Source organism: Syngnathus typhle, linkage group LG15 (assembly GCF_033458585.1).
Source record: "Syngnathus typhle isolate RoL2023-S1 ecotype Sweden linkage group LG15, RoL_Styp_1.0, whole genome shotgun sequence".
Classification (NCBI taxonomy): Eukaryota; Metazoa; Chordata; class Actinopteri; order Syngnathiformes; family Syngnathidae; genus Syngnathus; species Syngnathus typhle.
Genome location: NC_083752.1, coordinates 5,291,802 through 5,306,241, shown reverse-complemented (window position 1 = coordinate 5,306,241; position 14,440 = coordinate 5,291,802). Strand labels below are relative to the sequence as shown.

The 14,440-nt window shown below is 41.0% G+C and overlaps 1 protein-coding gene across 1 annotated transcript in view; it reads left to right on the top strand.

Annotated features, from left to right (window-relative positions):
- The first annotated feature begins 13,166 nt into the window (after positions 1-13,166).
- Positions 13,167-14,440, top strand: part of med13a (mediator complex subunit 13a) — a 42,365-nt gene continuing 41,091 nt past the window's right edge. Inside the window, exons 1-2 of the mRNA XM_061298583.1 lie at positions 13,167-13,588; positions 13,703-13,807. Of these exons, the coding sequence (XP_061154567.1) occupies positions 13,742-13,807 (66 nt within the window). The 5' untranslated portion in view covers positions 13,167-13,588; positions 13,703-13,741. The remainder of the gene's footprint in view (positions 13,589-13,702; positions 13,808-14,440) is intronic.

Here is a 14,440-nt window from a genome sequence, read left to right as displayed (position 1 = left end):
CCCTTGTAAATATGCCTCTGTTAGCATAAGAGTCCTTATTGCTAAATAAAGATATAAGTATGTAGAAAAGCAACGAGGTTGGATATACCGTATTTTCCGGCCTATAAGGCGCACCGGACTATAAGGCGCACCTTCAATGAATGGCCCATTTTAAAACTTTATCCTTATATAAGGCGCACCGGACTATAAGGCGCACCATTAATGCATCATGTCAGATTTTTAATCCAAATCAAATCATTCTCCATTTTATCTTTTTTATTTCAACTTCAGACGGAACAAATTACTTTATAATCATAAAATAATGATCCATAGTCTTTTTGATTCATGATTCATAGTCTTCAGCGGGCCACTTATGATTGATTTCATGACACAATGCTTTGGGCCAGTTTAAATTTAGGAATTTGGTCCATATATAAGGCGCACCGGACTATAAGGCGCACTGTTGGTTTTTGAGAAAATTTTAGGTTTTTAGGTGCGCCTTATAGGGCGGAAAATACGGTAATAAAAATCTTTGGTAACCCTAGTGGTTGTTAGAGGAACTACACGTGGGATGCCTCAAGTTTCCAGTAGTTTCGTAAACACCCGGAATGCGTAATTCAAACTTTTTTAAACATTTAGGTATTACAAAATATATTAACAAGAATATGAATTTTAATGAAGAAATCTTAAATCTGAAAGAACATTTTAAACATGTCATTAAATGACATTCATGCACATGTATGTATGTAAATTTCTGAGTGCAATTGTACATGCATTTTATTTGCCAGGGCAACTGGCAGTGAGTCACGCACGCTCTTTTGGTTCACCGCCCGCACTCCACACCTCCAGCATTTGGATGTGATGATTCTACAAGATGGCAGCAGGTCCGACCGAGCCTACTGTTTGGCTTTGCATAGAAAGCTGAGGATAATTCACCTCTCCTTGCTGCTCTGTGTCTTACTGAAGCTTTTTTTTTTTGACATCACTGAAAACGTTGTCTGGGTTTGTGAGCGTGTGAGTAGGAGGCAGGGCCGCCTGAAGCAAGGAGTGGATCATTCTACGTCTTTTAAAGCAGGCCCGGTGAAGCAAGGGAGGAACATAATCTGATTTAAAGCATGTCAAGAATTCTGAATAATTTCCTCATTACCTCCACCCTCTTGTCATTTTCAGAGCATATTTAATTTAACAAGAAGCGAGAGAGGAAATGTGCGCTTGAGCAGGGTTTTTTTTTTTTCTTCTTCTTCTGCCAGTCACATCTTCGTCGAAGACCGTCTCCTGTCTTCCCCGCTAAAAGAGGGACGAGTGACTCTCTTGCTTTTCGCTCTCTCCGACCGACCCCCTGAGAGCTACAGCTGTCACCGTGTCACTTTTCCCATCCATAATTGAGGAGTGCACACTGCACAAAGCCCATGAAACCATGTCAACCACTTCCAGTTGCTCCTGTTAAATAATCAGGCAGAACCAACAGTGCCGGGGGGGAAATCTGCATGTGTTGTTTATATGGCTGGGTTGGCTTGTGCAATCATTCAGCGTTCCCGCTCTTCTGTCTGTCTCCTTCCTCAGCATGCTCAATCCAAAGCACCTAGTGTCTTCGCCGATGGCCCAGTGGCAGGAATTAAAAATGGACTTAGGGAAGTCGTGCAACATCAGCTCGGTTGTCAAAGAGGAAACAATTATTAGGTAGCACTGTCTGAAAGTAATATTTGTCTGGGCCATTCATTGAAGGTGTGCCTTATAGTCCGGTGCGCCTTATAGTCCAGAAAATACGGTAATTGTTTTTTTAAATCACCAAATAATATCAAATAAAATCTCCCAGTATCATCCTCCTCCCTGTCTTGTTTACTTGTTTCATATCTCCCCTCCTCCATCTCACCTGCCCTTTCCTCTCCTCTCCTGACCTCTCTCCTCTTTTTTCTGTTTCTCCTCACTTTGTCCATCCCAGTGGCAGCCTGTAACTGCATTGTCAGGAATGAAAGGGAGTGGAAAGCTCCCAGAAAAAAGGCATATGGCCACACCTCTCCTCTTCCCCCTGCATGGATCTCTGTATAATCAAGCATCACCTCCTTCACAGTGGGAATGCAATGACTCACACTGTTAGCGTGCAGAGCCTCCATTAGTAGAACACCACTACCCCGACGATTATATATGAGCCACACGGGCACGTGTGTGCTTCGCTATCATAGTGAGGTTGCTTATTGGAGAATATGGGGACTGTCTGGTTAAGATGTGCACATATGAAAGCAATCACTTTGAAATGATGGGAATTGAAATGACGTAGACAGCGGCATGTACGGAGAAAATGCCCGGCGTGATCAAAAGAGCTGTCAGGAAATGTAGACTCGCTACAAACAGGTAGATTATTAAGAAATTGTGAAAAATCTAAAATGATCAGAAAAGGCTCACACGGCAAATCAAATCAATGAATTCCGGAGTATTGTTATTCTATTTGGCATTAAGCTTTCTTGCCACTCATTCTTCACAATTTATTGTAGCTGATCAAACACAGATTTCATGAATAATTCATAGTGTATCTTGTACGTTGGTTTATTTGGATCAACAGTTTGTGTTTAAAGTAAACCCTGAAGCTGTCAATTCTTTCCACCATCCTGTTTATGATCATTAAAATTCCCATTTTGATTTATATTTTTTATTCACATCTATTATTTTGACTTCATGGCAGATGTGCTACTTTAGCAATTAATATGTCATAATATCAATTACCGTATTTTCCGCACTATAAGGCGCAGCTAAAAACCTCCAATTTTCTCAAAAACCGCCTTATATATGGACCAATATTGAGCCACTACAGCAGGCGTGTCCAAAGTCCGGCCCGCGAGCCAAATGTATATATCTTATATATGGACAAAGTTCTAAAATGGGCCATTCATTGAAGGTGCGCCTTATAGTGCAGAAAATACGGTATAATAAACGCATTTTAATATTGCAAAGGAAGGTTTTGCGGATCCAATAGATTGGATGAGAACCCCTTGTATTGTCAGGGAGGTTGAACTTTTCTCACGTGGCCCATTGTGGCAACCCACCCTGCGATGCCTGCAGTGGACTGTCTCACTGCCAAGTCACTACTTTGTTGTTATTTGCAGTGACACGTGCAAGGACTGGAAAAAGGTCAATGGCTAGAGAACTTCTAGATCATTAGCTGTGTATATCTGCCAGAGAGCCCCAGAGCACGCTGCTAACTCGCTTTAGCGGATTTATCGATTAGCATTGAAATGGAGTCTACGTAAATGGGAATTTTAAATTGCACACAGACAGCCTGTATTATGCTAATGTGCTATCTCCACTTCCAAAGGACTATGGAGGAATATCATTTTTTTTTTGCCACTCACTCTTTATCTTATAGTCTCGGGCACAAAAAGTCCTAGAAAAGAAATGATGATTCAAAGTGCACAGAAATGAAAATTATATTTTCAATCTGTGGCGCTGAACGAAGGGGCTCGAATTTTTTTCCAGACGCCTCAAATCCCTGGCGGCATCGCTGCTGTTTACTGTACACAAGGCGGTCGGTTAGTTTATAACACGACTTGCCAGCCAATGTGGTTAAATAATCTGGGATCAAAATATAAATACTGAGTGTCAGGAATTTTGAGGGTACCATTATTTTCGGCCCACAATAAATTCATTTTGAGCACATTTTTATCTATCTATATATATATTTTTTTTAGATAGCTTTAAGTTTGATTTTCTGCCTGTTTTTTTTTTAGGGGGGGTCAGCTCAAAGAATGGTGTCTGCGTGTAGGCACTCCCTGATGTTTGTGTTTTAGATTTTTTTTAATATATGCTCACCTTTTCCACTCTCTGAATATCAGAGAATGATCTCCTTCTTGTTCAAAGCTTATTTTCTCCTGGTGCATTCTCCTCAGGATGACATTTATCATCTTAGCAGGGTCATTTAAATGATTTTACCCTGCACAGGGAGACTTTGTTGCACTGATGTAGGTCAGGGATTGTTCTTAATGATCTTTGTGTATTTTAATGGCCTACCAGTCAGTGTGTCCTTGACTCTACTCTCACCGCTGTTCGATTTTCTACGTATCGATTGACGAGACCCAGAGTGCTAACGCAGTATATTTATGTATGTATACATGTTTGTCTCCTGATGACCTCACGTTGTGACGTACAGTGTTGATAGTTACATGTGTGTGTGTGTGTGTGGTACACAGCCCAAGACGCAGCTCTTCAGATGTCTTGTGTGTCTCTAGTGAGTAATCAGGTAATTGATCATAGAGACAGGTAATTATTCCTCTGCCAAGCTACTTGGCAAATGAAAAGTGCTGGAAAAAGCATCGGTCTCATCCAACACAGGGCAGAGGGAACAGTAAAAAAAAAAAAAAAGGTGCTTTTAGAAAAGAAATGTCCACACACAAAAAAAATAAAGTACACAAACCATGCTTACTTGCACGATTTAAATTGCTTGCTCATTTGGTACTATTTGGGTCGGTTCTGGAGTAGTGACCAAACCAATGTAGCGTGTATCTGTTTGCACTTTGCCTTGATTTATGAACAGGGGTTAATCCAGTCCAGTTTGATTCTCATTTGTCAAGTGTCATTAAGATGTGTTGGTTAGCTTTTTTCCGTTTCCAAATTGCCTCTTTCTTCACTTCAGCTCAAAAGTGCTGCTCTTGCTGCTTATATTGTTGAGCACAGTGGAAAATGAAGAAAAGATAACCACGTCTTCTGCCCTGACCAGTTTGTCTGCTTTAATTTCATTGCTGCCAAAACCGGAAGACCTTTCCACCGCTGAAGCCATGCCTCATTGTCATTTTTCATTGTTCTTCATCATCATCATCAGTGTGCGTGCAGCATTTTTTTTTTTTTTCCTTCTCTTGTTCTCTTGCCTTCTCCAGACACCTCCTCCTCCTCCTAGTTGTGCATTTATGGACTGAAACTTCAACTGGAAGCAGCTACTTATTTGGCTCCAGGATAAAGTTAGTTAGATGTCTTCTGAACGAAAATGCTATGAGCTTGGCATGAAACCCGCTGGCCGTGGGAGACGAATCAGTTGTTGGGGGCAAAATGAGTAAATAAATGTAAATCTAATTTTGCCTTGATATTGTGAGGGGAGTGACACAAAAGCTTCATTTAGTACAAACACAAGCGAACGACTGTCAGCCGAAACATGACTGGAGAGCGAGACTTGATTCAATGACACATTCGAAATATACTGCATTTATTCTGTATGTCAAACTCCCTTCCTTCCTTCCTTCCTTCCTTCCTTCCTTCCTTCCTTCCTTCCTTCCTTCCTTCCTTCCTTCCTTCCTTCCTTCCTTCCTTGCTCCTGTCCTTCCTTCCTGGCTCCTGTCCTTCCTTCCTGGCTCCTGTCCCTCCTTCCTGGCTCCTGTCCCTCCTGTCCTTCCTTCCTGGCTCCTGTCCTTCCTTCCTGGCTCCTGTCCTTCCTTCCTGGCTCCTGTCCTTCCTTCCTGGCTCCTGTCCTTCCTTCCTTCCTTCCTTCCTTCCTTCCTTCCTTCCTTCCTTCCTTCCTTCCTTCCTTCCTTCCTTCCTTCCTTCCTTCCTTCCTTCCTTCCTTCCTTCCTTCCTTTTTCAAACTTAACAGCTATTCCAATCCAAAATATTTTAATAGGTCAAGTTAAATTTTAAGCAGCTTCACAATTGCATTTATTGAATTTGTTTCAGATTTTTTTTTTTTACTTGAATTTGTTTCTCCGACGTCAAAAATCGCCTCCCAAAGCAGCTAGCTGCTTTGATGTGAGCTTACTCATCCTCCATAGATTTTTTTTTTTTTGCAACTGTCTCCCATGCTCATAGATCTTTTGCTTGAGGATGCTCTGAACTCTCTCAATGGAGTAAAGGTCAGATTAGGATGGAGCTGGGGAACCGTGAGCGTTTCCATTTCGATGCCCATAGCAACGTCAAGGACACTGATTCCAAAATCAACGTTGGGCTCATCTACTCCATCAAAAGTACACTGGATGTGGATATACAGTACATAATGTCGCTATGAATCTAATATAATATATGCAAACTTGAATAAGCATATTTCTGTAGGGGCATGTATCACTTAGAGCCGCAATACACAGAGAAATTCTTGATAGCGGAGGCACAGACATTAATTCCCCCACCAGCAGTGCAACACAAGAGAGAGAGCAAGTTGACTTGCATGAAATGCCCAATTCTCTTTTTTTTTTTTGTGACCTTGAAGACAAAAGTCTATTCTGCATGTGGAAGATGACATCGTTGAGGGGAATGTCCAAATCAACATACAACAGTCATTTGAAGAGCTTCAGGCAGGAAGTACATCAATTGCTGAAAGTGGATTTTTCTCATCCCAATTGGGCCAAGTACGGTTGCAGCAAACTCTTTTAAGTGTATGTCATAATATTCATCAATATGTTCACGCATATTCACAGAAGTAAAAAGCCTGTTGCATAAAATTACAAATAAATACATTTACTTAATTTTTTAACATATTGGTATAATGTAGGCCAAATGCTTAAAAAACACCGTTTTACTTGCATATTTACATTATTTATTTATTATAGATTTATTTGCATTTCCCCTTGTAATGCCGCGTGTTATGGCGAACAAAAATCATGCACTCCGGCCACAATGTGCGGAGAGAGAATAAAAGTGCACCTCCTGCATTCTTTTTGTTCAGACAACTATTGTATACTTTAATGAGAAGATAAAAATGTAATTATCTATGATTGCAGTAGCATTCTTGGAAAAAGGCCAATGTGAAAAAGGTCATTTCTCAGTGTGACCTGCACATAAGAGCGATACAGATGAAAAATTAACACACACAGGTGATTGTAATTGGATATAAATATAAATTCAATAAATCTGTAGAAGCGTAAGAGTGTTTGCGAGGCACACACTCACTTGCCTTTCGGTTGTTGTTGACTGCACAGGACAGCGAAAAATGTATATTTAAAAAAATAATTTTATTATTATTATTATATCATTTAATTATTCTTATTTTTTTAATTAATTTACTAATTAAATTTAATAATTAACTTAATTATTATTTTATTTAATTAAATAATTTTTTAGGCCTGGTGTCCAGCTCACATTTTCCTCTTTTTTCATTTGTGACTCATGGCTTGGTAATCGGATTATTTGATCACGGAGAGTAATCATTTCCACCGGCAAGCGCTGTTTATATTAATTTACATATTTATATGGAGACGTGAAGAGGAAACAGTCTGATATTCCAACATTGACGGAATGTGCTTGCACGCACAGATTGATAAATCTTTTTCTGGATTTGGCTGTACGTTGTGTTTCGGTATGAAAGCCACGCAAGACTTTGCACATTCGGCCTTAGGTCCCGTTTTGTTAAGCACGCTGTGTTTTCTATGGAAAATACTGTACGCCGATGCATTTTCCACATGGATAGAGAAAAATGAATATGCAAAACATCTTCCAGGGGGCAGTCATCTCTCTCTCCCCTATGAATCAGAGAAAAAAAAGCCAGAGGGAGCAATCCGTGCACCCTGCATGTGTGAGCAGGTTGAGGTGGCGGAATACAACCAAATATGCCCTCGTTGAGCAAAACGTCAACACAGCTACAATGGATGATACTGTACTGGAGATGTTAGCGTGACCTGAATAATCCAGAATAACGTTTCGGGGTGAAATCTACAATTGTCAACCGCTGTGTGGTTTTGATGACGATAAAGACCATACCGATGTTTGAAAATAAATTGAAAACAAATGTTATTGGAAAAAAAAAATGAGCTAAATTAACTATACCAAACATTATCAAAACATTTGCATAGACTAACAAATGAGTCAAGTGAATATTATGGTTTGGTGAAATCTTGCCGTGTTGCTCATGTGAACAAAACTCTACACAAAACACACAAGCATCCAGATATGCATTATACATGAGCAACACGGTGTCAGTATGAGCATGTTGAAAGTGTTATGGCATATTGCTCTGTGGATAATATCTTCCAACACACATGTAGGCACGTGCTTTTCCAGTCACGTGCATTTGCGAGTCATCACGCTGAGCGATATCGTTCATCCCTGGCGGCAGCCGAGATGCCCGTGTCTTCGGCGCAACCTGTTTGTGCTAAGCAAATGAGAGCGATGATGGCAATAGTTCACAATATAATTGTATGCATTATATTCAGTAGACAATTTTATTCTGTGTTAATAATGAGCAGAACCTTTTAATGCCGCTTCCCCCCCCCCCCCCCCTCAAAAAATTACCGTATTACCCGGACTATAAGGCGCATTGGACTAGAAGGCGCACCTTCAATGAATGGCCCATTTTAAAACTTTGTCCTTATATAAGGCGCACCGGATTATAAGGCGCACCATTAATGCATCATGTCAGATTTGTTATCCAAATCAAATCATTCTCCATGTTATCTTTTTTATTTCAACTTCAGACGCAACAAATTACTTTCTAATCACAAAATAATGATCCATAGTCTTTTTGATTCATGATTCATAGTCTTCAGCGGGCCACTTGTGATTGATTTCATGACACAATGCTTCGGGCCAGTTTAAATTGAGACATTTGGTCCATATATAAGGGGCACCGGACTGTAAGGCGCACTGTCGGCTTTTGAGAAAATTTTAGGTTTTTAGATGCGCCTTATAGTCCGGAAAATACGGTACAATCTATTGTGCAATCAATGTGTTGGTAGCCATTTTTATGGATCCTCCATCTTACTCCCAGTTAAACAATTAGGCCGCTCTAATCGTAACCGTGGCCGGCCGGGCCTGTTGCGTGGCTCTGTGACATCAGCGGCCCTTCTGCAACCTTTCCCCGCCCTCTCGACACGCCCTTGAGTTGAACTCTTGACATCCCTATTGCTCTCTGTCTCACAAAAGCAACCCCCCACCTCCTAAACAGCCAGAATTTATTCTGTGTGGGAGTCCATATGTTTTTTTGTAATATGGAGAGAACGACATTGTTCCGCAAGCGAGGAATTCATCGCAGCCGCTGCAAGGTGGCTCGCCGCGTGACGCCAGTCGCGGCTTTAATCATGGTGTTTCTGGAAAAGTCATTTCACAATGACGGCATCGTGCAGGCAGACAATCCAAGCGATTCGTAAATAAAGCGCAAGCGGCGCCTTTCTGGACTGGCTCGGTGCCAGAAGATGACAAAGCGTGGTGTCACCGAGGAATGCTGGGCATGTTGTTGCCCGCCACCCAGGTCCGAAATCCTGATAGCAGGCCAGTTTTATGTTTTTGCTGACTGCCGCTTTTGATGGGAGTCATTCCGACAATGATCTCATTCATTCTCTCTCAGATCTCGGGAAACTTCGTGCTCTGCCTACTTTATCAGCGTGGCAGTGCACATTTTCTTTCAGCTCATATTGAATGTATTAATCTCTTTGGGGTCGGGCGGGGGGAAATGATACAGCCACCCTCCATCTGTTTGCAATGTGGGAGGAAAGAGTGGCAACAGCCTGACAACAAGGACTTGAGAAAAGACTGCAGCAGGAAAAAGTGTGTCAGATCATTTAGCAGCAGGGATGCAAGACTTTGGTCTTTTTGGAGCAGCCCTGCAGACGTTCTCTTGTCCAGTCAGCGTTGCAACAAAGGCACAGCAGCAATGCTTGTATTTGTGGAACTGGAATGTTCCCGTGTGTGTGTGTGTGGGGGGGGGGGGGGGCAGAACCTCATCAACTATAACCCCTCAGTTCCATTTATGGAGGGAACGTGGTGCTAACCTCTGCCACCGCCAGACCCCCCCCCCTCCCCTCATGCATTGTTGGACCAACTGAGCTGACAAGCACTTCACAATTTTTAACAAGAGGTGAGCGAACAAAGAGCAGCTAACACCGTTTGATATAGTAGCAGGCCGGTCGGTCACTTTTTTTTTGTCATCTGACACAAATCCAACTTCTTCTTAACTTCTATGTCAGTTTCTCTTTTAGAAAGCTTTTGTGTCACATGGTATTATTTAATATTTTGACGCAAATGTCAAATGGTCTTTTTCAATCAAATACACCCGCTCGTATAAATAACCTTTTATTTGCGTGCATTGCGCTCGAGTTACCTTGCGAATGGCAAGTCAACAATCCGGTTGTTTGAATTGAATTTCTCACCAGGCGCTGCTCAATTTAAAGGTCAACGACACGTATATGTGCATTTTAGGGGGAGGTGGGTGGCTTTATTTGAACAAACATGCTGGTATTGTCATCAAGGCTAAAAATGGGTTATTACTACTTAGACCTGGGAATTCTTCAACTAGGTCTCCGAGCGAAAGGGTCCATTTCTGATCAATTCGATTTCAAGGAAAATCGAATTAAAACTGTCATGAGGTTTAATAGACGGACTCATGCACAGTCTCCAAGTCCCCACTTCTCAGTGGCCATCTTTACATCTTCTGAAAGTTTCCTGCACAGACCTCATGGACATGTACGTAGCTCTCCTGCGCTAAATTTAAAGAGAATGACTGGAGCTGTTTCGATTGGCTGGAAAACAAGTCGTCATTGTTCACACCCACAACGGCGCAAACGCCCATTTCTAACTCCGCCCGTCTAAAAAACACAAACAAAAGGAAACTCCATCCAGTTTGCACTTTAGGCTAGATTTGACATTGTTAAGTACCACTATTTACGTTTTGGATCAGTTGCCAACTCCAAACGATCTTATGTCGTCTTGCTCTCCAATATTAGAGTTCTGCTAGTATATTTCTCCACGGTTTAAAGATAACAGAGATATGGAGATAATGATAATCAGCAGACATGATATCAATCTACGACACGCATTAGTTCTCCATGCAAAGACAACTGGCTGTTAAACAGTCTCATACTAGATAGTATCATTTGTTTACAGATCAAGTACAGCGCAAATAAAGGATGACAGTCGCTGTAAGTGATTACCACTCATTTTCCTGCGGGGAGATTTAAGCTTGAGAAAGCTGCTCAATCCTTCAACGAGGATCAGATGGGATCATAAAGCTGATATTGTGAGACCGCCGAGATTGCTCAACGAGAGCACAAAGTTCCCGTTTGTGCATTGTGCTCATGATGCCATCATTTACGCCGCATATTTAAGCGGGATCATTCCAAGAAGGATCCTTCATCATTCAATCATCGCATCATTTCAAAGTAGAATGTTTCTTCAGATCAGATCCCCCCCCCCCCCCCCCTTTTTGGAACTCTTTGTATTGAGAGCTTATTTCGCAAGCACCAGTTCTATTCATACTCAGACAGCGCGTGCTGCTACGTTTGCAACTGAATGTAGTGGCTGAACACTTTATTTGGTTGTAAAAGTGGCTTGGGACTTTATGTGCATCCTTTTCACGGCTTCTAACACTTCCTTCCGCAGTGCAAAAAAAAAAAAGAATGAGTGTGAATGGACTCTGTCAGCTCTGTGATTGACAGATGATCAGATTAGGGTGCATAGGATAAGGCATAAATATATTCAGTTGGTGTTGTCAACATCAAGTGATAAATTTGATCTTTTTTCAGCAAATACTTGGAATCTCTTGACATACTGTTCTTCACTTTCCAGATTTCCCCAGCTGTTTTCTGACCTGGCCGATCTATCCGGGCATGGATACACTTTAAAGGTTACTAGTAAAAATAAAACGTGCATCAGCTTACTCGGCTTTAGTTTATGGGAACATGGTGGAGGCATTTATTGTAGATGTTCGCATTTATGAAGTCAAGCAGTAATAATTTCATTGTCATTTATGCACATTTATTATGTTTTTGTTATTGCCGTTGTTTCATGTGATATTTTCTGTTGTATTGTTATTTTATGTTTTTGTAAAGCCTTTTGTTATGGCGAAAGCCATTGTAAAACCGCTATATAAATAAAGATGTTTTGTATTGTATTGTTCAAAGCCGCCAGTGTATCTTGCCAATGATACTTCATGGGTAATTTAAACCTGTGGTTCATTTGAAGCTTTGGAACAAGAGATGCACAGTATGACCCTTTGTGCAGACTAATAATAATAATAATAATAATAATAATAATAATAATAATAATAAACTGGCAATATGCTAAAAAATCCTTTCTTTTGTCAAGGGACCCTTGAGCAAAGCAATGAGCCCATTCCTGTCGCTCAAAGTTTTGCAGCATTGATTGTGCATAGCAGTTTTCAATAAAATATTATTAATGATATTTCCCCAGTGCCATAGAGTTATAAATACACAATTAGAACAGTTTGTATTTCCCTGCAATAATTGCTTGTATTCAGATTCCGTGGTACAGTTTGCACATTAGTCATGCAAACACAACTGGCCAGAGATACCTGCAATTATTTTTTATTCCTATCATGGCTCTCCTCCCGGCCAACCAGCAAAAACTTCCACCAGAAACAATGTGTTTGCATAATTGCCGCCCTTGGTGACAAACAAATGAGAGACAAATTCTAATTTACTGTCTCAAATAATGAAGGTGGTGGCAAAAACCAGTGAGCAGCTGAATTGATTTCTGCTGTGCAACACAGTTTATACATGGTTGAGTGATATCTTCAGGGAAATTACAAGATCCCACTCGTAAACACTGCGACGTGACACACGTATTATTAAGTAATTAGCATTATTTACCTAATCTTTAACCGTTTGCAAATATAAAAGCAAGCATTGAAGACTAATTGTGATGATCATACTGAGACAGCCATTTCATTCATGCATGCAGTTTACTTATCTACATTCGTAGCGTTGTTAAATCTCACCAAATTAATCGGGGGTCAAATGAATGTGAGTGATTTAAATGAATGAAAACAACACAAAGAACCGATCGATGCATCTCGGGTGCACAATTTCAATTGCAACATTAAATGCGCTAGGTGGTGCACTGTGTAAAGTGAGCAACTTTGTAGGCGATGATCTTCAGTAACAAAATCTGTTGCTCAGTAGCGCCACTCACGCCGGCCCAGTGGCAAAACACACCAGCGCACTGTTTTTACAGCCCTCATGACCACGACAGTGTTAAGCTCGCCAAACTCAGAACAGAAGCTCGTATTCTGACTTTCAAAATAAAATGTATCATAAAGGCGGACACCTCAAGACAGACTGACTAATAAATAAGAATGCGTTAAAATGATAAAATATGGTGGTGAAGGTTGGTGTTGCATAATTTTTTTCATTTTGATGGAATTGCTTTGGAAAGCTAAATCACTATGAGGGGAAGAATCTAAGGCAAACATTTATTTTAACCGGATGTTTTAACAATGTATCGGTCCAATGTGGTTAAGTCCCGCAAACTTGATAAATCTTTGACCACGAACGAGCCAATCGGCTGTGGAAGGCAGAATTGTCCCTGTGGCCGCCATTAAAGAAAGGAATCCATGAATTCAAATGGAAACCAACAGGAACCGAGACAGAAATCATGATCGTGATCATTGTTCGAATCGAGGCTGATGCCATTTTTACCGGCTCTTACGGGGATGTATTTTGTTTTTAGAATGAATTTTGTCGCGGTGGAGTGCGACGGAATATTTTTTATTTTTTAAGCTGAGACCGTTTTTAGGGCTAAGGGGGAGGGGGAGAGTTGGTTCTTTGCTCTCCTTTTCTTTTTGTTTTATGAACATTTTTGCCTCCTGGAAATTGATTGAACTTGGGATGCTTTTGAGATGTCGCCCTAAAGATTAACATAAGCAATTTTATCCGCTTTTTTAAACCCCCCGCGGGCGAACTGCAATTGGAAGGTTGTTAAATTAACTATCCTCCAGCCAAATGTTGCAGAAATTATTACTCGCTGATTAAGCTTGAACACATCAGACAAGACAAATCTGAACATTGCCCTTTTATTTCCCGGGAAGTGAAATGATGGCGAGTTGGACCTCGGAGTGAAAGAAAGGATGAGTTCTTGTTTTGTACCAAACGGGGCCAGCTTGGAGGATTGCCATTCCAATCTATTCTGTCTGGTAAGAGATTTAAAACTAAAGGAAAGCAGCCATTTTTAACTAGCTGAGCAGCGGCTAAGCTAACGTTAGCCTCAGAGGCATCAGTTTGATAGCAGCTTAGCAAAGGCTTACGGCCCGTCAAGCTGACATCATTTCGGGACAACGAGATTTCCACACTCCGCCAATGTTCCAAGATAATGTTTCCAGCCATCAAACACTTGGTCTCGTCTCATGTGTCACACTACTCGTTACTACGCCTCCTCCACCGGATGCCACTTTACTAAACTGTTGTGGTCACCCCACTTGCACGTTTGCTGTTTTTATTTACATGATTTGTCAAAGTAAACATGGCAATCATTTAGCAAGGAAATGAAATGCAAGCGCCGCTCCGTGTCTGTAAAGTTTCACTTTCTCGGAATTTCTTTTTTCCCCTTAACATGGTGCGTGTTATGAACTATTTCCATTCACTTTCTGTAAAGTGTCGACTTGGAACAACAAGCGCATCAACTGCTGCTTTAAGTCGGGGAAAATAAGCACACAAATAGTTGAGTGACACGCTTGCTAATTGTTTTGACAGCACCCCCCGAAAAATAAACATTTGATTGTTTTCCTTCCAAGCGATTATTGTCCAAATATAATAATTGATGTAATCTG